Source organism: Danio aesculapii, chromosome 5 (genome assembly GCF_903798145.1).
Source record: "Danio aesculapii chromosome 5, fDanAes4.1, whole genome shotgun sequence".
Lineage (NCBI taxonomy): Eukaryota > Metazoa > Chordata > Actinopteri > Cypriniformes > Danionidae > Danio > Danio aesculapii.
Window position 1 is genome coordinate 71,081,844 of NC_079439.1, and position 25,863 is coordinate 71,107,706.

General features: G+C 35.5%; 1 protein-coding gene across 1 annotated transcript; it reads right to left on the reverse strand.

Annotated features, from left to right (window-relative positions):
• Positions 1-453: 453 nt before the first annotated feature.
• On the reverse strand, positions 454-25,859 carry LOC130229839 (aldehyde dehydrogenase, mitochondrial-like). The gene is made up of 13 exons (XM_056458841.1): positions 25,683-25,859; positions 20,170-20,274; positions 14,210-14,350; positions 13,615-13,694; positions 10,883-10,994; positions 10,645-10,773; positions 8,159-8,272; positions 6,896-6,998; positions 4,759-4,943; positions 2,583-2,747; positions 2,186-2,343; positions 1,991-2,105; positions 454-818 (listed from the first exon to the last, which is right to left on the reverse strand). The coding sequence occupies exons 1-13, from the start codon at positions 25,791-25,793 to the stop codon at positions 786-788; spliced, it is 1,551 nt and encodes a 516-aa protein (XP_056314816.1). The 5' UTR covers positions 25,794-25,859; the 3' UTR covers positions 454-785.
• Positions 25,860-25,863: the final 4 nt, after the last annotated feature.

Genomic DNA, 25,863 nt, shown 5'->3' on the forward strand with positions numbered 1-25,863 from the left:
TGTTTTTGTAGAATTCATATTGCGTTCAGTCTGTTAGGTTGCATGTTTACAAGCCATTTGGCTAGTATAAAAGACTAATTATGATGAATATATGTTCTACTGTAATTAGCACATTTTTATTAGCACAAATATTTTCATTAGTTGCGTTTTCACTGTTCTTAATGTTAAATAAAAATCAGCAAAAGTAACTCAAAGTTGGACATTATTTTATTTCCTTGTGGTACTGCAAAATCATAATCAACAATTTATTTGAATATTTATGCTCATTAAGAAGAAATTAATAATAAAAAATGAGAAATTTTGAATTCGACCACTCTGCTGTTTTTAATTTTTATTTATTTATTTTTATTTTCAATTCTTTTCCCCCCTTAAAATACTGTATACTGTTTATGTTCTCTCATCACGGTGTATACAACTCACTTTAAAAATTTCAATAAATAAAAAAAGGAGAAATTCATTTTAAAAATAAGCATTTATTATAGAAATCAGCTCATACATGTAAATAACTGTGGTAATGCAGTCGATATAAAGCTTGAATTAAACAATGAAATCAGCCAAATATAGATTTCCTCTCTTTATTTTGGGTCGATGATTCCCATAAAATCATCAGCATGTGATAAACTGATCAAATCACTGACGTTATTTGCTTTTATAAAACAGTTTATCAAATATTTTTACTCAATTCTCCATTAACACAAAAGTAAATGAACATTTCAATAATGCTGAGGGAAAACTCTTGATCAGACGGCAGCTTCTTTACATTCATGAACTGAGGCGTGCTCCATTTAGGAGTTCTTCTGAGGAACTTTAATGGTAACCTGTGAAGAAAAACATTAAAAATAAATTATATAAAGAGAGTAAATATACATCTAAAATACTATGTACAACTAAAATCTAGCTTAAATTACCTAAAGGGATACTTCACCCAAAATTTACCCATTTTACAAATCTTTGAACATTTCAGACAAATGCAGAATAATGGCACAAAGATGTCAGTATTCTCTGAGAAAGGTGGTTTCTGCCCCAGTTTCTTACAATTTAAAAGTGAATCAAAATCAAATGGGATGGTGCAGTGTGAACGATTGACACCTAGTGGTTGATCTGGGTATTGCAGTCCAAATTCAAAATATCTGAGAGGTTTTATTTGTTTTTTTTACCAGGTCTCTCCTTTGAAGACTCTATGCAAATGATGCAGGTAGCCAGATTTACGACACAAACAACAGCAAGCATGCCTGACAATCGAGCCTTACAATGCTAGCTGCTCAGCTAATGTTTGCATCTGTAATATTTGCATCATCATGTTGATTTCTATAACTCTGAATCTGATTTCGGAGGCTGTTACTGTCCTCCAGAGGTCACTTATTCAGCTGCATCCGCATAGGTTGACGCAGCCATAATGACTGAAATAAAATGCACTCTTTTACATGCACGTCATGATTTTGGCAAGTACAACGCGATATTGGATTAGCATCTATGTTGATCCTGAAACATCATTTGTTGAAAAATGTAATCCATACCTATTCCCTACCCCTAAACCCAACCATAACTGTACTTTTATCCCAAAATCCGATGGGAATAATAGTTGGATAATCATGTAGAAGTGCATAAACCTAACCGTAAGCCTAAACTTAGCATAAACATTAAACATATCCCTTAATTCTGATTGGCTGATTGGAATGTTGTTCCAGTATCAACATAGATGTTCATCCAGGAACATGTCCTACTTAGTGGAAAACCCCTAACCTGATTTCACCAAGGCAACCTGGGATGCTGATATATAATAGGGTAAACTTGCAGTGGGCTGGTTATAGAGGCCAAATCTAAAGCAGGCATTCTGCCACTGAACACACACTTTCAAAGCAGAATAACTGACTTTAGCATTGATTTTCAGATAAACAAGCATGTTTACTAAATATATTGAGTCTTTTTCTGCTTTAGAAGTGTCAAAAACTTCCAGCACCTTTAATAATGAGCGTTGTTTATTTCTTACCGTTTTGACCTCAGTGTAGTTCTCCAGTCCATACTCGCCCATCTCACGGCCAATTCCTGACGCTTTGTAGCCTCCAAACGGAGCCTGAACTCCGAACACGTTATAGCAGTTAATCCTAATAAAATAAAACAACACATGAACACATTTCAATGACAAAGAACTCCAATATGAGCTTAAAGCACATCACATGCTTACCACACAGTCCCAGCACGCAGCCCGTGGGAAATGTAGTTGGCCTTGTCGATGTCTTGGGTGAAAACAGCACCCGCAAGGCCATATTTGCTGTCGTTGGCTCTCTCAATCACTTCCTCCAAAGATTTGAACTTCAGAATTTGCATTACAGGCCCAAAGATCTGACAGGAAAACCAAATTACATCATTTAATACATGTAAGAGCTATAGTAAATCTAACAATGCATGTGTTTATTGTGTACCATATGTGCATGCATGCTAATAAATGGAGCATTCCTTGAAAAACTGTGCAATTATGCTAATACACACATAACTCTTTAGTGAGAGCTCAAAGTTAACCTTGAAATGAGTGGAAAATGAGGTTATTTCCTTAATAATATGTTGAAAAGTGAGCCCCACACCTCCTCGCGAGCGATTTTCATGTCATCCTTTACATCTCCAAAGACTGTGGGCTGAATGAAGTATCCGCGCTCGGCAGCTGGAGCTCCTCCACACATCAGCTTGGCTCCTTCCTGCTTCCCGCTGCTGATGTAGCCCAGAATCTTCTTGAACTGATCCTCATTCACCTTTAGGGAAGACCAGAAACGCTAATGATGAATCTGATGATTGAGTGATCCATGTGTTTGTTACATTCATATTTCACACCACATCAACCCACAATACAGCTCATCAAATGGAACTTTGGTGATTTAAAGGTGTCGTATGCAAGTTTGACACCCAGTGGTTAAACTAGGTATTGCACTCCTGGATCAAAACACATGCAAGCGCAGGTTGCCAGATTGACAAAACCAACAGGAGTGAGCCTGACGATCGAGCCTAAAGGCTGATTTAAGTTGTGTTCTAAATAAAAGCAAAGGCACACGATAGAAGGAATATTTTCCATACTAAAGGGAGTTTGTCCTAACCAACACCTAAAATTTATATATTACAAACGGCGGCTTCTATTTCTCACAGCTGAGCAACAAGAAAAACTGGGAAGCACCCATACACTCATTCACACACATACACTACGGACAATTTAGCTTACCCAATTCACCTACAGCGCATGTGTTTGGACTTGTCCGGAGCACCCAGAGGAAACCCACACCAACACGGGGAGAACATGCTCAAGTACTTTTATTACAGCCAAGTATTGTCCAATCCTAACACACCACAGATCAGTGGTTCTCAATTCTGGTCCTCAGGCTCCTCACCCTGCACAATTTCTACGCCTCTCTTACTTGAGACACAAGGATCAGTTCATGGATCTCTCTGTTAACAAGCTGATGATCTCAATCGGGTGTGTTGAGTACGGAAGACATACAAGATGTGCAGGGAGGGCGAGAACCACAGCCATAAATGAATAAAAAGTTAAATTATTCAACTAAATTTCCAAATATTGACACTTACCACTGTTTTTTGTGGTTACATATTGTGTAAAGTGGCAATCCAATATAATAGACGCCTATATAAAATGACTTATGCCGGGCGTGAGCATTCAGAAACCTGAAATGACGCACCAGGAACCTGAATGACTCCACTGCTGCCACAATGCGGTCCATGATGCTCTCCCCCCACTGAGCATCATGCACAGCATTGTGGCAGCAGTGGAGTCATTCAGGTTCCTGGGCACCACCATCTCTCAGGACCTGAAGTGGGACACTCACATTGACTCCATAGTCAAAAAAGCTCAACAGAGGCTGTACTTCGTCAGCTGAGGAAGTGTAACCTCCCAAAGGAGCTGCTGAAACAGTTCTACACCTCCATCATTGAATCAGTCATCTGCACATCAATAACTGTCTGGTTTAGCTCAGCTACTAAATACGACCTCCAAAGACTACGTTGAATAGTTCGGACTGCTGAGCGAATCACTAGTACAACCCTTCCTACTCCCCAAGAACTGTACTTATCCAGAGCAGAAGGGCTGCCAAAATCACTCTGGACCCCTCACACCCAGCACACTGCCTCTTTGAACTGTTACCTTCTGGTCGACGCTACAGAGCACTGCGCACCAGAACAGCCCGACACAGAAACAGTTTCTTCCCTCAGGCAATCCATCTCATGAACACTTGATGATAATAATTGTGGAACCAACATCACTACTGCTATACACTTTTATACACATATACACTTATTTAACAACACACTTTACATGCCAATTTGCACATAACAGCTGCACATATAACGTTGTGTATAGTAATATACCTGTACAAACACTTGTCAATCTGTATATTTGCACTCACTATTTACTTCTATTTTTTTTTAAATATATTTATTATCTGTTTTTTTGTCCTGTCTCTGTTATCCTGTTACACTGTAGAAGCTCTGTCACCAAAACAAATTCCTAGTATGTGTGAACATACCTGGCAATAAAGCTCTTTCTGATTCTGATTCATTAGCATTAACACACAGCACTTACTGCTTATTTCCTTGGAAACATTTGGAATAACGCAGGTACATAATCCAGCAAGATATACAACACTGTTTTGGTGTTTTTTGCATATATTAATGAAAATATTTGACATATTGTTCCTTTTACATATTAAAATCTTCATATGCACACACTCTGATTGTAAGGTGTTTATAACAGAGCTGTACCTGCGGTCCCTGCTCCGTGTTCAAGTCAAAGGGATCTCCCACAATCCTATTCTTTGCTCTCTCCACACTTCGCTCCACAAACTCATCGTAGATGCTCTCCTGTACAAAAGTGCGAGTGCCTGCGCAACAACACTGCCCTTGGTTGAAGAACAGAGCAATATGGGACTGCTCCACTGCTTCTTCCACTGCAAATGCAAATATATTTCAATTAGAGATGTAAAAACCATTTAAGAGTGTTACCCTGAGGAATATTACTTGCATATATAGATATTTTTGCATGCAAATATTATAATTTAGCCACCATTTACTCGCCTTAATGTTGTTGTAAACCTTTCCTCTGTAAAGCACAAAATAAGATATTTTGAAGAATGTAGCCATTGACATCCATAGTAGGAAAAAACAAATGGAAGGCTATTAGTTTTTCAACATTCTTCAAAATATCTTCTTTTGTATTCAACAGGTTTGTAACTATTGAAAGTAAGCCATACCTTTAATTTATATTTTCCTATTACAATCCTGCATGACGGATTGGATTCTCCTGTGCAACCCAAAAATAATGGGTGTTGTTTTTATTTTGTCTATTAAATGAAAGTCACAGGGCGGTACAGTGGTTCAGTGGTCTGCTCTGTCGTCTCACAGCAAGAAGGTCGCTGGTTCGAGTCCCAGTTGGCATTTCTGTGTGGAGTTTGCGTCTTCTACCGTGTTGGCATGGGTTTCCTCCGGGTGCTCCGGTTTCCCTCACAGTGCAAACACATGCGCATTAGGGGAATTGGGTAAGCTAAACTGGCTGTAGTGTATGAGCGTGTGTGTGAATGTGAGAGTGTACAGGTGTTTCCCAGGACTGGGTTGCGGCTGGATAGGCATCCGCATAAAACAGCATAAAACATATGCTGGAATAGTTGGTGGTTCATTCCACTGTGGCAACTCCTGACAAATAAGAGACCAAGTGTATCATGATCTGTGCAATGCTAAAGCATGCTTGAAAATACCTAATGCGTAGTGTTTTACTGTATACACACACACATCTGACTAGTGTGAAAGCATTTCTGTGATGAATTCATAACATTTGACGCCTTTATTTCTTCAACAGCTTTCAAAAAAAACAAAAACAAATGTTGGGTACTGGAAAATAACCCAGATGACTGGTACTATTTTGTTTCACCATTTGCTATTGCTTGATGACTGAAGCTGTCTGTCAGTTATTCGTCATTTAAAGGCTTTATTGTGGCTTGTTTGTTAAAGGATCATGTGCCTGTGTGTGTGTGTGTGTGTGTGTGTGTGTGTGTGTGTGTGTGTGTGCTGGTCACGTTTTGCCAATGATGAACAAAGGCTGCTTATTCTGCATTAACACGCAAGTTTTTCTATCAGTCCTCAGGCACACATGGGCCAAAACTTCATAAGAGGGCCACTTAAGAGTATTAAGAGCATCAATAACAGGTTTCACCCATACAGTCAGGCAAAGAGAAATGGTGATGCATTGCAAATCGAGAACGCATCACATTATAGGCAACCTCAGGGAAAACAGTTACAGTAATAGAGTTGTGCTGGTTTTGTTTGTCTATTTATTGCCACATCAGAAAGCTTATAGTGGTCATGTTAAAATCCTTATAGATACAGACATATTACATAATAATAACAACTTTATAATTCATTAAGAGACTATACAAAATTAAAATACAGAAATTTACATTAAAAACATTAGATAATTTAAGTTTAACCTATGATAAATAACTAAAAACTGCCATCAATGTGCTCCCAGTAAAGAAATCCTAATAGTTTTTAAAATCTAAAATGTATACAATGTACTATTAAAATAAATATATTATCTGTCTATTTCTAAAGATGACCAAAGTCTTAGTTTAATGGCTATAACTGCTTATCAAATCAGTTTTGTTTATATGCACAAAAATATTGTTTATATTCAGTGAGAGACAGATAAAAATATCCTGTTTACAAAAGGGGGTGTTATAAATTTATGCTGAGCACTGTATATACAAATATAATTACATCACTCACAAATAAATGAATACGGTGGTACTAAAAATATATTACGATTCTTTTGTTGCCAACTAAATATAATCCACCAGATTAAACCGAACAGGTGAAATAATGCTGTATGCATCAGGAGTGCACTCACTGTTAGCGTCTGACAGGATGATGTTCGGGCTCTTTCCTCCGAGCTCCAGTGTGACTTTCTTCAAATTGCTGGCACTCGAGGCTCGCTGGATCAGGTGACCAACCTACAGAAACACAAATATAGCTGATGGATTTAATGCAAATATACTTTATCGAAGTCTGGGGTTTCACAAAACTGAATACCAACAGACTTCTGCTACAATGGGGAAGAGACACTAATAATATAAACAATTTTACTTGATGGTTTTTCTAGGGAGTCTAACAGGATTCAGGTACAGAAATGTATAATGACACTGTATAGCAGGGATGGGCAAACTCGATCCTGGAGGGCCGGTGTCCTGCATAGTTTTGCACCAACCCTAATCAAACACACCTGCTTGTAGCTTTCTAGTGATCTTGAAGACACTAATTAGGGTGTTCAGGTGTGTTTGATTAGTGTTGGAGCAAAAGTCTGCAGGGACACCGGCCCTCGAGGATCGAGTTTGCCCATGCCTTCTGTATAGTCTACCATGCATAAATAATCACATAAAATTAACCTTTATTTAAAGTTATTTAAACTGTCATTATGCCGATAGCAGGACGCTTAAGTTTGCTTCAATATATATTTCACGTTAATACTAATGTAATCATGACAAACTGAAAACTGAACGTCAACTAGTGGTGATGTCCGGTACTGCAGCCAAACAACAATTTACTGAACGCTTGTTTTTTGAAATATCAACTTCAAAAATAGGAATATAATTAGTTTATATATTTAGCTTTGACTTTCTGTCTATTGTGGGTTAAAACAGGTTTTGTAAAATACATATTTTATGTAATATGATAAAATATACATTTATTGTCTTATTATTTTCATAAAGGCACATCACTTGTTTTATTTTTGAACGTCTTTCAGCCTCCTTTAAAATGAAACCAAGCTAAATCCTATGCACCAAAGTCTGTAAGATTGCCAATCATTTAGGTTGAACGTCATTTTCATGTCTGTGTTCAACAATTAAGAGGTTAAACTCTCTCGTTTAAAGTCACAGGTTCTATAAACACATGCAAATGATATAATTTGACCTTATTATTGTTCAGTTTTGCAGTGACTCCACAGATCTCACATGTTCTGAACCTCAGCTCCTGGTCAACTATAATACGAATTCAACATTGCATATCCTACAATGTGACTACTGCGGATGTGCACATTGCAATATCGATGCTGAAACACTATATTGTGCAATTCTATTCAAGACATATCCGCTATTGAAGGGAAATCTCTTACATCAGTGGAGCCGGTGAATGCCACTTTGTCCACATCCATGTGAGAAGCAATGGCTGCTCCTGCTGTGGGACCCATTCCTGGGACAATGTTGACAACACCAGCAGGAAAACCAACCTACAGCACAACATATGGAAAACATCAATATTGTTTTGTGGACAACATTGTTGGTATCCCTCCATTCAAGAAAATAAAAACTACAGTGGTCATTGAAATCAAAACTAATGAAAATCAGATTGTTTCAAATTGTGATTCAACAGAAATATTAAGGAGGCAAACTCATTAAACTGGCTTGAACAAACTTGAAGGGTGCCAACTATCCATCTGTATAGACACTTATTATGTGAATTGGCGATATCCATATGATATCCATCTGTATAACATCTTACACATTTGCATGACTTGTTTAGCCACCCCCAACTTAAAGGTCACCTTTGGTAAAAAAATCTACTTTTCAAGATGTTTGGACAGACATATGTGCATGTATGGTGTATAGACTGTCATATTGGGGTGATATAAACACACCCAGTGCTTTTTTTTCAATTTAACAACATAAAAACGGTGGACCAATTGGAGCGGTTTTCAGACCGACCGCAACTTTACGTAGGAGAGCGGCCCCCCCCGCCCACCAATATTGATTGACAGGCGCGTCATCATATCCTCAGTTTGTTGATTCACGTCCGCCATTTTCAGCGTGAGTTGAAGCGATATCACTAAAGGAACACGCTAGCTCTATTTTTAGATGCAAGGCTCATTGGGCTCAACACAAGATCAATATTCTCCACATTATCACTCTAATCGGAATTATTGGTTGTATCTTTAGGTAGGTTTGCAAACGTGTACTTCTCATTGAGTCTACCTTATACTTCAGCCGTTTGCATTTCTCGCGATCCCAGAAGCTCCCTGTGATCTTAACTAGCATGCGTTTTAGACTTCTAAACATCGGTTTCTATCAGGGTACACTCAAGTCGACGGCTGGGCGCCGCGGACCGCTGCAGAAACCTATGTTTAGAATTCAAAAATGCGTGGCGCCACGATTCGGGACACTTCATGTTTCTGCCACGCCACAGAGAGTGTCTGGTGTGCCGTGTCGCGGCTTCGAGCGGCGCATCCGGTGCCTCAGTCAAAGTTAATTCAGTCTGCGTGGTTATTAGTTTCTGTGTACAAGCTCGGCACTTGAAACTAGCACACAGTTGGCTGTAAAACTGTACAAAGACACAAATGATTTTGTACTCTCTGCTTGGTCTGTGTCCGAGTCGTACATGTATGACTGATTGCTGAACCTCTCACTCCTGCTCCTTCTCTCAGTCTGCCTGTCAGACTCTGTTGCAAAGCAGAGCGGGTGAGCTCATGGCTCCGCCCCCTTGTTACGTTGGCGGGAAGCCGAATCTAATTTACATGTGAAGCAACACACCCCTAAATCAGCGAGCTGTGGACACGCCCCCAACATGACACTTTTTAACACATTATAATAAAAAAATCTGAATTGTGTTTTAAACTGAACCTAAACTGGCACACTCAGAAGAACCATAATATTAATATTAAATCATAAAAAAAGAGGTCAACTATGTGCCCTTTAACATATGGGCATCAGAGTAAATCATGTTTGCTACTCAAGGGGGAAAATACAATTGTTTACAAAAGAATCCTAATTGTTTTTTTGTCATGTAGCTGAATCTGAGGATTTCAAGCAGCAGCAGCAAACTCCCATGAAGCACTTTCTGCCAGTGAGTGAGAGAGCAAAACAACAACTCTTGTAAGACTTTTTTGTTGCATATGCACTTATTTCACACAATGTACTACTTGTGCTAAAATAAATCATTCATACTATATGTTTCTGCTTATTATTTTACAATCAAAAAAATTAGTGGTGTGTGAAACCTTCAGTACGTGTGGTCAGACTGCTTCTCCACAAACAAGGAGAAAATCACAAGACATCGTCTCAGAAAAATAATTACAGAAATTTCATTTTGCATATTATTGGTGTCAAATTCAAAGCATATACTCAGGAGATGTGTGGCTTTTGACGCATTACTTTTCTGTGTTGCTCCAGAACAAATGTCACATATTTGTTTATGAAATAATAAAACGTTCAGTGCGGTGCATTTTTTTTTTTTTACATTACTTAAGCATCTATAACCTTTTTTCATTTTGCGCATTATAAACTCTAGATGATGGATAACAAAGCTCAGAGTGTCTTCTTTCCAAAGATACATAAACTTTGAATGTAGACCAAATCATTCAGCAACTGTAAATGTTTTAGCTTGGGAAGATCATTTTTGCATTACATCATATCACTCAGGATATCTGGACAAATCCACAATGAGCACCATGATATAACGATAAATAAATCAGCTGTCCTGCCAACTTTCTACTATAAACAGAAGCTTGCAACAGTTGCCCCACTTCCGAGCTCTTCTGATTGGTCCACTGCTATGGAACTGACAGCAATGAGCTGCACTGTAACATATAGTATTGATGTCATTCACCTCTTTGATCAAACTGGCGATATAGAGTGCAGAGAGCGGCGTCTGCTCTGCCACCTTCATCACCACTGTGTTTCCAGTGGCCAGAGCCGGACCCAGCTTCCAAGCCTGCATCAATAGAGGGAAATTCCACTGCACACAAAGGAAAGACATAAAGACACCGCATTAGTTGTAAAATTACTGCAATACAACATTATAAAAATATTGCAAATACACATTACATTCAAAAGCATAGACTTACGGGGATAATCTGGCCACAGACTCCAATGGGCTCATGTCTTGTGTAGCAAAAGTAATTGCCATCAATTGGGATGGTTTTACCCTCCCATTTGTCTGCCCAGCCAGCATAATACCTGAAAAACAAAAAAACAAGGAGGAAGGAAAAAAAACAGGTTACTGGGCTTGTGAATGGATTAATTAACCATCATCTGTGTTACGATTTAATACGCCGTCTATGGAAAAAAGAAAAATGCAACATTTAAACCAGGGCTCTCAAACTCCTGACCCGTGGGCCATTTACGGCCCAGCCTCCTCCTCCCTCCGGTCCACAACAGACGTCAAAACCATAAGATTCGGCCCACCAAAACATATATTTTTGAGTCACTATCATTGTTGTGCTGTCGCATATAGCCACTTGTGGTTTTGACCCCACCCCCACCCCCTACTGGACATTTAAAGTACTGCATTCAGATTAGTTTTACTTTCAGCTTCTCTCAGCGTGCATAGTAAGGCACATGCAGTTTATTTCTGGAACTGATTTAAACGTTGAGATATATATAGATATATATATTCATTCATTCACAAGTGCTCTATATTTACTAAAGCTCTATTTTTGAAAATATACATGGGTCATTTGACTATAATCAGTTTTATACAGCCTATTTTGTTTTACAAACACGTTTTCATGGCTTATGTTGGTGGTGTAACAGGTATGATTATTTTGTTAATATTCTAGGCATTGGACGATAACCATTTTCAAGGTATATCGCGATTTGAAAAAGTCAACGTATTGAAACCACCAAAATTTTCTATAATACCGTTCACAAGGTATGTGTAAGATTTTCTATTTACATTTTTTAGGACAACAGTGTCTCCAGCAGAAAAGATATCTAAAGATGCCATTTTAAAATGTAAAGAAATCAGTGCTTTTGAAACTAATGAAGACAGCAGGAGTCAATGATTTATTTTCATTATTTAGCCTGACATGTTTACTGCTCCAAAATATTTTAAATGTTTCAAAAAGTTAAATGTATTTAGAGCAGTGAGCACGATACCGTGATACACTGAAACCGTGATATTTTCATCCAAGGTTATCATCATACTATCAGAATCTTAGAACGGCCCATGCCTATTCCATTTAAATGGTCTGATTTAATAGATTTTCCTCATATGCGTTTTAAGATTTGTATAAAAGCTATGTACAATGGTAAAATTGTACTGCTGGTTGAATTAAACATGTTAATGTAAAATGTGAATATATATGCAACATATTTTCCCCCTTTTTGTTATAGTTTTACAAAAAGAAAGCTAATGAGAAGAACAATTGCCAGTAAATTCACAAAAGTTACCCTAACTTTCTGCTAAACAACGATAGGGTATATGCCGAGCTAGTGTTACTTCCCATACTGATAACCTACCAGTGACCGGTTATTGTGACTTTTTTCCATTTTATATGGTTCCTTTTACTGCATCGGTGCTGTAATGTAATTAAAATACAATCAGCTAAAGACTTTGAAATTCATTTAGTTGCTCAAGAGTAAAACAAGATAAAGCTGTTTACTCGTGCGTGCCTGTCAGAATCTGCGGACTAGTGCAGAAGCTCTATTATATATCCTGGGGTAAAATAAATGTTCGTATTTTAAAGACATGGCGGGGGAAATTTAATTTAATGCAGTGCTTCTTTTACAATCTGAGGCCCTTTTTTAAATCGAACATCACTCAGCCAGTGGAGATCACTGATTTTTAAAGAAAACAGACCTTAAACACGCTGATTTTGCAATGGCATACAGTTCACCTGAGGCTCTTAACCCAGGTTACTGATGTTACAAATTAAAAGTCCTTTAGCATACTTCGGCATATACCCTATTGGTTGGGACAGAATAATAATAATAATAATAATAATAATAATAATAATAATAATAATAATTATTATTATTATTATTATTATTATTATTATTATTATAGAATGTTCATAGCGGTTTAAAATCCCCCTTCAATAAGTACAACAAGAATCAAAAATCTCGAGTTTTGACTGCATATACTCTGTGGAAGAATGACTGAGCATGTCTCTAATGCTCGGCCATATACACAACAGCCACAGATATATTTCAGCAGCTGTGTGATGGATAAACTTGCTGATTTGCATTATCAGGTAATGCTTGAAATATAAAAATCATGTCTGTTATCCTAAAATGTATTAATTACATCAAGTTTCCACTTTTTTTCTGGTGCTTGAATGTTAAAGCGGCCCTCCTATGAATTGTCCGTCACTGAAATGGACCCCTGCCAATGAGTTTGAGACCCCTGATTTAGAGATATTATTGCTGCCTAAAGTGGATGGATAGATATGAAAGAGATAACAATAGTTTCAAGTTGTTTATTCCAATGTTAAATCAGTAAATCTATCTAATGGTATGCATGTGTTATTTACACTATAACAAAACAAAAAGACATTACAAGAAAAAAACATTACGAGATAATGCATAAAAGAAAAAATTAACTAGATATTTAAATGCATACAATAAAATCATCATTAAAAAAATACATAATGATAGAAACGGCTTACATTTCATAAAAGAAATATTATTTGCTCCTCTTCTGATTTTAACAGCAACAGATTGCAAGACCACAACATTTACATCATTTCTACTGGCATATACAACGTGTTGTGCGTTTGTGCTTAGAATTTGATGACCACAATGCAATATGATATTAATTTAATAGAAATTCATACAATTTTTGGAAAATGTGTACCTCATGCATTTGACCACCATGGGCACGTCCACACTGAAGGAGACTGCGTATGGCTTTCCATTGTCAAGAGTCTCCAGTTCCTATTAAAAAAAGATACTAAAGAAATTAACATATGAGTATAATGCAGATCAATTATAAGTCATTTACATACATTTATACATACTTAGAACCTGATTACTATGAATGAACAAATCAGTGCATTTGTACAGCATGTTTAACACTCCTTGTTGTCTGTATCTTCTGTGCTGGGCAGGAATATGAGCAATCAGGTGCCTAAAAGCATACTATAACCTTATATATATATATATATATATATATATATATATATATATATATATATATATATATATATATATATATATATATATATATATATATATATATATATATATATATATATATACACACACACACAATATCAGGTTGTTGTATTGTTTGTGGTCTAATAATTGACTGTCTTTGTGATATTAATGGTGGCAAATGAGTTTCCCCTCACAGAGATTAATGATATTTTCCTTTTCTTCTATCCGACTCCTACTGCTACGTCAGCTTAAAGTCTATGAGACTGTATAGAGAACAAAGGTTGTTGACTCACAGCTAAATAGGCAGCATCTCTCTCTATGCAGTCTGCTAATCTGCTCAACAGCAGCCCACGCTGAGACGCATCCATGCGGCGCCAGGGAGAGCCCAGCTTAAAGGCATCTCTGGCAGCCTTCACCGCTTTATCCACATCCGCCTGTGTGCAAACAAACAGTCAGACACAAATGAAGACACATTTCATCATTTGCAATACACTGCACAGCGCTTAGTGGTCAGCACTGCCGTCACATAGCAAGAAGGTCACTGGTTCGAGCCCCAGCTGGGCCAGTTGGCGCTTCCGTGTGGAGTTTGCATGTTCTCCCTATGTTGGCGTGGGTGCACAGTCCAAACACATGCGCTATATGTGAACTGGATAAACTAAATTGGCCGTAGTGTATGAGTGTGTGTGAATGAGAGTGTGTATGGGTGTTTCCCAGTACTGGGTTGCAGCTGGAGGGGCATCCGCTGCATAAAACATATGCCAGAATAGGTGGCGGTTCATTCCACTGTGGCGACCTTTGAAATAGAGATTAAGCTGAAGGAAAATGAATGAATAATATGGTGGGTCATTCCTTAATCCTTCTGTAAAGCTAAATTTAAGCACTTTAAAAAGACTTCAGGTGCATTTTCAAGGTTTTCCAGCACTTTATAAGCGTGATTTTGTTTGTTTGTTTGTTTGTGTGTGTTTGTCATGCCCACTTATATGGCTAGAAAAAAACCCTTCTATGCCCAGAAAATAAATACTGCAGATATAGATTATATTAAAAGTTTTACAATTTATTTTTGCTAAAAACTCTAAACATTTATTTGGATTAACAGTGAATAATAATAATAAAAAAAAACACTGCTTTCAATAAAATAAATTCCTCAATAATATTCCTGTAATAAAATGTGTCATTTTCTACTTAAATTGGTATTTATTTTAATTTTATGCTTGGTTTGTTCACTCTGAAGTGGTAATCCGAATGCACTTTCAATTTTCAAATTTTTTTATTCAAAATCTAAAAGATTTCCTGTATGTACAACTAAACTAAACAAACAACAGCTACTGAAACACTGAAATAAAATAATAATAATTAGCTAAAATAACAACAGTGTCCATAATTAATAATCAAGCACATCTGTGGTGGAAAATCTGACCTGCTGCAGTTTATGAAAATACACATACTGTAGATGGCGCTCTTACAACCAAACACATTAGTAAAGCACAAAAACATCTTTTCTATATATTAAACAAGCATACAACATGAGAAACATGAAGCATGTCTTGACTACATATATGATTCTGAATATGAAGAAGTGTGTCTGAATTCATCATCAGTTTTGGTTTTTAATTCATTTAAGATGTAATTGTATGGATTTGGGTTCAGTGTTCGAGTTATTATTTTACTGAGAGGTTTGTGTGGCAAAATTAAATGTTGTGTTCAGTTAACTCGACTTATTAAAACTTAATTTAAAAAGATTAATAAAAATATGTTCTAGCCCAGATTTGGCATAAAGCTGGCACAGCAAGCATTCGACTGGAACTATCATACCATGTGGGCCAAACATGGCCCGGGTTTGGCAGTGGTGGCACCGTCTTTAAGGCAGCACACAAGACTTGGGCCAAATATTAAATGTAGTATTTGGACCAGATGTTAAAAAATTATATGTGGGACATGCAAGTTTGGCCTATCTTGACCCGCTTTTAAAATACATTTAAATTATTTTTGAGTAAAGAAAAAAAAAAAAATTCTACCAATCAGGCCACTTCAAGAAAACGCACGGCCATAACGCAAAATACTTCATGGGTTTATCAAATTCATTGCAGTCATCTCACACAAACATATCTGGCCCAGTACAGGCCCAATTATCGGTTGTTAACTTGGCTGAGACTTGGCCCAGATATGGTCCATGTTTGGCCCTTGTATGGAAGCCAGATTTGGTCCAATCATGTACCATAATTCACTGCGGCATGTGGGCCAAGCTAAAGCTGATTGTGTGGGCAGATCTGGGCAAGAGAATTTTTGCTATGTGGGGACTGAACTAAAATAAAAATAAAAATTATATATATATATATATATATATATATATATATATATATATATATATATATATATATATATATATATATATATATATATATATATATATATATATATGGATGGATGGATGGATATCTATCTATCTATCTATCTATCTATCTATCTATCTATCTATATATAGATATATATATATATATATATATATATATATATATATATATATATATATATATATATATATATATATATAGATATGTACAGCAGAAATCAATCCAAGGCACTAGAAAACGTGGAAAAAACGTTAAAAAGCCTTTAATGACATGGCTATTCTGTCAATAAAGGCTTTTTAATATTTTTTCCACATTTTTGGTGTGCCTTGGACTGATTTTTGGTTTTTATTCTTATGAATCCCTTATCCAAAGAGCACTGACACATTATTTAAGCTACCACTGAGGAGTTTTTGTTTGATTTTGGATTCTTATATATACACAGATATGATATTCACAATCAATATGTAGATATGCATTCATAAAACTAAACTAATCAAAACCCATTAATAAAACAAACTACTAAAACTAAACATAAGATATATTAATGTGTTTACAAAATAAACACTAAAATAAACACATTAATAAAACAAAAGAAAAAGACACTAAAATGTACATGTCATAATAATAAAAAAAATAGTATTGCAATAAAAACTACATTAGAAATGCTAAACTGTAATAACCTTGCTGTGCAGTAAAAACAAAAATCATCTATTTTTAGTTAATGCCATGTCAGCAATAGCGGCTATTTCCATGGCAAAAGACATTTCAATAATAAATATACAATTAAAAACCACAAATAAATGAATAAATAAATCCAAAATCAAACAAAAAGTACTTCAGGGGTAATTAATGCATCTTTGGATAAGGGATTTATAAAGATATACAACAAAATCACAAGTCAAAGGCACTCAAAAAGTAAGTTATATTTGTAAAATAAATAAATAAATAAATAAATAAATTCACTTTTTCCAGTGCCTCAGACTACTGAACAGATAAGTTAGATGTGATTTTAAACAATATATAGATCAGTGACAGTAAAAACAGACATCACACTTTCATGCACGGTGTATGTGGAGTTCATCTCAGTGTCAGAGTCTTTATTAAGTTATGCTTATTACATTGTGTTTGTGAGGAAATGTTAACTCAGTTCAAGCAGGAGATGTGATATGCGGTAAATAAATATACAGGGCTATTTTTAATACCGGTTTTTGGTTTGTTGTTGGTGTACAAAAGTCAAGCCGACGCATCTCTATCAGCGAGGAGAGTGTTTGTTTAACCTCGACACAATTATCACAGGTGTGAAGTCCAATGTTTAATTTGATAAACGGAGAGCGAGATAATATTATACAATAAAACCTGCTTGTAACGTTGTTAGTCAACAGATTTGACTTTACATTAAACTGTCTGGTAGAAAAAAAATTACAGCTACGCACAAATTATTTCTCCTCAATATGCATCATTTCTTAAATTAACTAATTGTTTAGAGAGTTGCGATTCGTTTATTCATGCAAGTCATTGACAATGTCAAAAGTGATAAATTTTTATTAAATACACTGACTTCTCTCATTTCACCGTCCAACTTTAGCATTAAAACTGATTCAATATATTGCTACAAATGCATTACCACATTATTTACAGTAAAACCTAAAGAACAGGTCACATGCTATTTTTTTAAAGTGTCCTAATATTGCGTCAGAGTCCCTTACAACAGATTTAAAAGCATCCAAGTAGGCCTGTCACTATCTATTTTTGGTTGCATGATATATTGCACCAAAATATATTGCGATAAAAGAAATGAGTCATTTTAAGACCATTTTATAATGCCAGAATGTCAATATATCATCACAATGCATGTACACTCTTCAACAGAACACATCATACTTTATTCTTAAGAATATTTCATTTAATTATAGTCATTTAAACAGTTTAATAATCAGGCATTGGAGTCAGAATGTGAAAGCGCATAATCATAAATAAATAATAATAAATGTTAACAAAGTAAAGAGTAACGGAGGCTGCGATATCTGCTGCCAGATCTATTTTCAGTCGTCAGACACCCACATGAAATATACTATAGCAGCGTTTCCCAACCCCGTTCCTGAAGGCACACCAACAGTCCACATTTTCAACCTCTCCCTAATCAAACACACCTGAATCATCTTGTCATAACATCAGAAGAGACCCAAACACCTGAAGTTAATGGGTCAGATAACGGAGACATCCAAAATATGTACTGTTGGTGTGCCTCCAGGAACAGGGTTGGGAAACACTGTACTATATTAATTTATAGTGAATACTACTGTGTTTTATTAACCGTACTGACACCTCTAATAGAGAGAGATGTTGCACAAGCAGCTAAAAGTGTTGCTAGAATTGGTTTGGTATGGGTGATATACATTGCATCACCATAAATGACTGAGCTCATGTCCATGTGTTGTGCGATAAGTCCATATATTGATTATTGTGACAGGCCTACATCTGAGGTCAATAAACTCTCAAAATATGAATTTTATATTAGAATAGTTTTTAATTGGTTCGTTTGAATCCATTCGGGGCTTCAAATCTCTAAGCCCCTCCCCCTCCATGAGCTAACTCTGCTCTGATTGGTTAGCTGGCAAATCTGTTTTGTTTTTTACAATATAAATAATATTGATACACATAAACATACAGAACATGCCATAAAAATCATGCATGGATACAATTTACCAGACAAGGAATTACCAGGAGAACATAATTATACTCTAAATACGCATATATCATAAGGTAAACCATCACATATATACACAAAACCATTCATAAGATAACATGACAATAATAATACTAGTTAAAGAATTGTTTTGATTGGTCTTTCCTTGAATTTTTCTTTAAAATACTTTAAGAGAGAGTGTGGATAGCACTGTTGCCTCACAGAAAGAAGGTCGCTGGTTCGAGTCCCAGCTGGGTCAGTTTGTGTTTCTGTATAGAGCAGGGGTCACCAAACTTGTTACTGGAGAGCCGGTGTCCAGCAGATTTGAGCTCCAACCCTAATCAAACACACCTGAACAAGCTAATCAAGGTCTTACTAGGTCATCCAGGCAGGTGTGTTGAGTCAAGTTGGAGCTAAACCCTGCAGGGACACCAGCCCTCCAGGACCGAGATTGGTGACCCCTGGTATAGAGTTTACATGTTCTCCCGGTTTTCTCCGGGTGCTCCGGTTTCCCCCACAGTCCAAACACATGCGCTAAAGGTCAACTGAATAAACTACATTGGCTGTGGTGTACGAGTGTGTGTGAATGAGTGTGTATGGGTGTTTCCCAGCTGGAAGGGCATCAGCTGTGTAAAACATATGCTGGATAAGTTGGTGGTTCATTCCGCTGTGGCGACCCCTGCTGAATAAAGGGACTAAACCGAAGGAAAATGAATGAATAAATGAATATTTTTATTAATTCATTGTTTTTTGTTATGTTTGCAAACCGTTCACATTGAAGGACCGCTACATTAATAAATGCAAAAGAAATATTAAACCTATATGACCTGCTCTTTAAACATAGAAAAACACAAATAATAATCAAGATTATTATTTTTTTCCTTTTCCATTTGTCAGTATTTTATTTGTTTTTACTTATGGAAATACTTGAGGCAGATTTGTTTGGTCCGTGAGGTAAAAGATTTCCTGTCAATTGCTAAAAGTAGCTCTGTTACTCACACAATGCTATCCTGTTACTTTAAAAGACTCGTTTTGTAGGGAGAGAAAATTAATCTTGATGTTAAGCTGGTTTAACAAGGTAGTCAGCTTGTCTCACCTCAATCTGACCAGCTGAGAAATGTCCAAAACCCTGGGGGTTTAGCAGCTTAAACCATTTCAGACATGCACAGGGATGTACTAGGATTTTCAGTGTAATATTCATCATTTAAACACCCACCTTATCCCCCTCCGCAACGTGGCAGATAATTTCTCCAGTAGCAGGATTGATGGTTGGAAAGGTCTTCTTGCTTACAGCATCATGCCACTCATTATTAATGAAAATCTGCAGAGAGAAAAAAAGAGACATCTTTATTGTAAAAGGTTTAGCATGAGGTGCAAAGTAAACTACAAATACTCAAATTACTATAATTGAGTAGTTTTTCCCTCAGGAACTGTAATACACAGAGTAGTTTTAAAAATGTGTACTTATACTTTCCCTCGAGTACATTGTGTTGGCAGTATCGGTATCTTTTACTCCACTATTTTGCTTTAACCTGCAGTCACTACTTTATTTATTCTTGTTTGTGGGGACTGGCTGAGTATAATAATCAATCCTGTGATTCCTGTCCAATCAATTCGCACATAGAAATGATCATACTGAACTACCCCAAGATATGGGCATTTTATAAATGCAGCAAACCATTTGGAAGCATTAAAAGTGTCCAAGATGATGAAGAATGTCAATTGTATAATGGCTGAAAGCGCCAAATGGCCTTAAATAATAACTAAATGCACTATAGAATGTTATGTTTACACTCATATTGCTGTCAATCGATTAAAACAAATTAAAAAAAAAAATAAAAAAAAAATTCACACTTTTTTTTTTTTATTAAATCGCAATTAAAAGACTAAAACTTGTCATTTTGGCTATTCAAATGTAAAATTATTGTAGACGCAAGACAAAATCTATTTAAAAATTCAAAATATAATTGTTTATTAGAATTTTTGTTTAACTTGTAACACAGATTTCTTCATGTAAACAACACGACTACAATAAACCATCAAGATCCTGGCTTGACAGTCATATTTATTACAGAAATAAAAACACAGGCATGTAAATGCCATTTGAATTTCAAAACAATCAATGCCAATAAAGAAAAAAATTGATTTCCAAGTTGGATTCTAAGTGGACTACAGAAAAATGCCAAAATACAGGCATTGCAGATATGGAAAATTATAAGAACAATAAAGAATTGAACACAAATAATTGTACTCATTGTAAAGTTGTATTGCTGTGAGTTGCGAACATTAATTATAAAGTAGAAACAATTTTGCTTAGTCCTCCTTTACATTCAGCCAGTTGCTAAAACAGTCCAGTCTGTTGACATTATTCGGGGGACAATGTGGACCTTTTCTTTTGAATGATGTGAGCTTTGGTCGCCGTGAGCATGCTGGTGCTACATGTCAGCGCGCAGTACCGGCGCTGACCACAAAATAATACTTACAGCTCGAGCACTTTTAAAAGGGCTACTTTTAATTCATACTTTAAGTAATATTTACAACACATACTTTTACCCTACTTGCGCTACATTTTTGGGCAAGAAATGGTGCTTGAGTTGAGTAGGATTTTTCAAGTCAACTTCAAATGGACAAAACCATCATCACCACCAACAGCAGATAATCATATAGTGCTGGAAGTCAAATTTGACAGCTAAAAATTAACCGCATGATATGGAGCAAAAATGTGAAGCATCACATGACCATGAATAATGAGTGTCAAATCAGCGTCACAGATCTGATAACAGCGTCTTCAATAGCAAAGCAAAAACATCTAATATTATCTATATAAATCACTAATTGACTTGTAATTAGACATGTTAATCTACTTTGATAGTCTGCTGATTAAATGATGAACAGTACCGAAATGTAAACAAGTCTAATAACTAATATTCACAAAACCGATCAAGACCCTTTATTTTCAGACAACAGAAAAACAACCACTTTAATCAGTAGTTTTGTTGTGTACTTTAAAAAAAAATAATAATAATAATGAGAAATGTCTACTTGCTGGAATTAGATTGTTTTTATTAGTATATTTTCTAAACTTGTATTTATTTAACTCAATTCAATATTCTGTATTAAATATTTTTTTAATTAATATATTCACATTAAATGTATTATCCATCATTTTTATTATCAATGATTTTGTCAATAATGTTTTTCCTAAACAGACGTTCTTATATGTCCAGCTTTTGATTTAAAAATAGTTTATTTGCAGCCGAATATAGATGAAACCTCACAAGAATGACATTATGAACTTTAAGTCAGGTATGTAGACTGTACAAATTACTTAAATACATGGAGAAAAAAAAAGTAACAACATTAAAAATATGTATATTTTTATAAATAATAACAGTATTTTGTTTTTACATTTGACTTTATACCACGTCTATAATATTATAATTTATAATAATAAAACATAAGCAATATTATAAACTTGAACAGTTTATATGTCATTTATATGCATGTCACGGTCACCAGCGATTCAGCCTGTGCAGATCGCTGGTAAACACTCAATTCGCTAACGGATTACAAATCCACCAATTTGGACTAAACGTTCCAGTCATGCACCGCTCACACACACCTGTTCCGAGTTCCGGTGATGACACACAAACACAGCTGAAGCTGCTCCGTTTTCCTTGCCTTGTTGTGTTTTTGACACTTGCCTTGTTTGTTTACGTTGCCTGCTTCCTGCCCATCTGCCTGTTTGTCGACCACGACTCGTATACATCTGTTTACTCCTGTGTTGACTGTTGCTTGCCTGACCATTCTTTGCATAATAAACCCTGCATTTGGATCCGCACTTCAGCGTCCCACTTAACATTACACACGTATTTTTTATTAGGTATTTTACACCTAAAACGCTTATTTGCCAGAAATGGTTTTATTTACTTATTTTTTTACAATAAATTTGTAATTGTTAAATTCATACACAGAACCTGAGGCCATAATTTCCATATTTGGTATTTCACCAGCCCTCATGGTAAAGGGAAAGAAAATCAATGTGGACCATTTACACCTTGTGACCTTAGAAAAAAGTTTATTACTTGCAACCTGTTTTAGATCAGAAAGATGTTGTCCATCATTCATTTCAGAAGTGTAGGATTTTACCGTTATTTATTTATTATACGTAACCCTTTTACAATTATTAATTATCATTTATCAAATTTTTCTCTAATAGTACTTGTGCAACAGGAGAATTGTTGTGGGTTGGGAGGCTTACTTAAAAAAAGAAACCCTTAAAATCTACTAACTGTAACAGCTGGAAGTTATAGATAATTCTTCATATTATTTATTAAATTATCCATTAATTATTTTATTAACATCTACCCCTACTATGACAGTAATGTATAAACAGTATTTATACCAAGCATTATTCTTTTTATCTATTAAAATTACCCATTAAGTTGTGTTTTTTAACATCTACATTGAGGTAAAGTTTGTTTTATATTTGCACATTCGTTCAGTGACAACTTGTCCCTGTATTGTTTACCATGGTACTTTGAATATTATGTCTGAAATATAATCTGAGTATGACTTGAAAACAACATTAGCACTATTGATTTGACTGTGAACAATGCTGTACTTTGATAGGCATTGGCTGATAACAGAATTAGCAAAATAATTATTTTATAAAGTTATTTTAGTCAAGGAGAAAGTCAGAATATGCGAATATAAAACTAAATTTACCTCAATAACGTCAACATTGATTTAAATTTGGTTTTATATTCACCCATTCAGGGTTTCTCCTTAATAATATCTTTCAGAAAAGCGTTGTTCTCACATTCTGAATAGGGAAATCATATTAGCAGTCAATGACTACCAAGGTACAACACTGTTCACAGTCAATTAATAGTGCTAATGTTGTTTTCAAGTCATACTTGCATGTGATTTCAGACTCAATATTCAAGTACCATGTTTGTTTTTTTTTTTTTTTTTGGGGGGGGGGGGGGGGGGGGTAATGTCTGGGTAACAATAAGAGCATCATACAAATTTGTTATGTAAATTGTACATGAATTTTACAGAGAAGCATCGAATAAGCACATACAAGAGAGAAAAAACAACAACAAATAATATAAAATCATGTCTTAAGCAAATTAAAAAAAGGAAAATAAGTTAACAGTTTTAATAGCTTTAAGATTTTTAGAGGAAGAAATATTTATAATGTACTGTTGAAGTTCCTTCTTCAAAAACAATTAATCAAGGTATGATTTACAAGGAAGAATTTACAGCGGTGTATTTGGAGGAGGTTAATAATGAAATATTCCTTACTTTTATCATCAGGTGTATTGAAAGAAAACAACAACAGGATATCCTTAAAAGATAACAAGAATCCTGGTAGTATTTTGCGATGAATAACCTAAGAAAGTTCAATCTAAAAGTATTGTGTATGAGGGCAATTATAAAAACTATGGTCAGCAGTTTCACTGTATATATTACAGAAAGAGCAGCATGTTTCTATATCCGACTTAAATTTTGTTTCAAAAATGTCTTGGCTGAGTAAAATCTGTGTAACAGTTTAATGAAATTTCTCTAATTTTGTTAGTTATTACATATTTTACAAAGACCAAACTTTTTTTCCATTGAATTTGGTCATTTATTTCCATGCAAAAAAAAAAAAAAAACTCTACATATGAGGTTGTTTCAATTTCTTTTTAAAGTAAAGACCTGATTTTGTAATTACGTGAGGAAGGTTAAAGGAAGGCCATTGAAGTTTTCAAGGGGTGCAATGGCACACACAAAACACTGGATACTCCACCACCAGATACTCCACCACCATAGCCTCTAAAAAGCATTATAACACCTTTAGGAATTGCATCCATTACAATGGAAAATTATTGTTGAGTTACAGAGAAACCAAATTTGCATTAAAAAAAATCTCTTTATAATTTAAGACCTTCTGAATTAAATAACTGAGATCCAGTCAAAATATTTCTCTCAAACCAACTATTAAAAAATAAATGATTTGCTTTTACACAAATTGACCTGATTGTTCAAGATAAAATACAAATGAGGAGAAAAGTTGTGTTTGTAAATCAGTGACCATAAGAGATTCTAGCAATATTATAGTTACAAATCAGTAGAAACGGGAGACATCTCAGTAAAAAAGTAATTGGGGATAAAATTCCAAGTTGAGTTTGGGTTACTTATAAAATTGCATAAGCCAGTTAACTTTGAAAGTATTGTTTAAAGATGAAAAATCAAGAAAATTGTACCCTCCATATTCAAAGTAGCCTGGTTAATAATGTAGGGAGAGTGTCACAAGTTGTCTCTAAACAAATGTGAGAATGTACAACCAACTTTACCTCACTTACGTCTACCAATATCCCAAATTTAAACCTACCCCTCACAGTAATATAAAAATATGAATTATGATTGTACTGTCAGAAAAATATGCTATAATGATGTGAGTATCCGCAGCTGTATCCCATCTAGACAGATCGAGATAAAGCAGGAATGTCAGTCAGTGGGCGGGGTTAAGCATGCGAAGTTCGTTAACCTGTTCAACTCAATGCAAAACTAAACTCGACGCCAGGTTGCAGATTACGAACATTTAACTCGATATGTATCGTATTTAGAAAGCAAACATTTAATTCAGTTGTGAGTTATGGTAACTGCAACATACTAAAGACGTGATTAATATGTTAACGTTTCACAAAATAAACACGTGAACTGACGTTTGGTCGTTACCTTGTTATAATGCACGTCTGGCTGAACGTTCGGTGCAGGAATCGTTGAATGTTGACATGATGAGATACGACAAACTTGAGGGACCGCTCTGGATAAAACTGTGCGCAGCATTTTACACTCACTCGCCTTCAGCTTGAACTGACTATGATCCCCAGAGCAGAAATGCGCTCTTCATAAACAG

Excerpts from the sequence above, each read along its gene's own strand:
- LOC130229839 (XM_056458841.1), bottom strand. The coding sequence starts at position 25,793 with ATGCTGCGCACAGTTTTATCCAGAGCGGTCCCTCAAGTTTGTCGTATC. Across the intron at positions 4,944-6,895 it reads CATCCTGTCAGACGCTAACA|TGGAAGAAGCAGTGGAGCAG; the intron begins GTGAGTGCACTC and ends TTGCATTTGCAG. Across the intron at positions 2,106-2,185 it reads CTGCGTGCTGGGACTGTGTG|GATTAACTGCTATAACGTGT; the intron begins GTAAGCATGTGA and ends TTATTTTATTAG.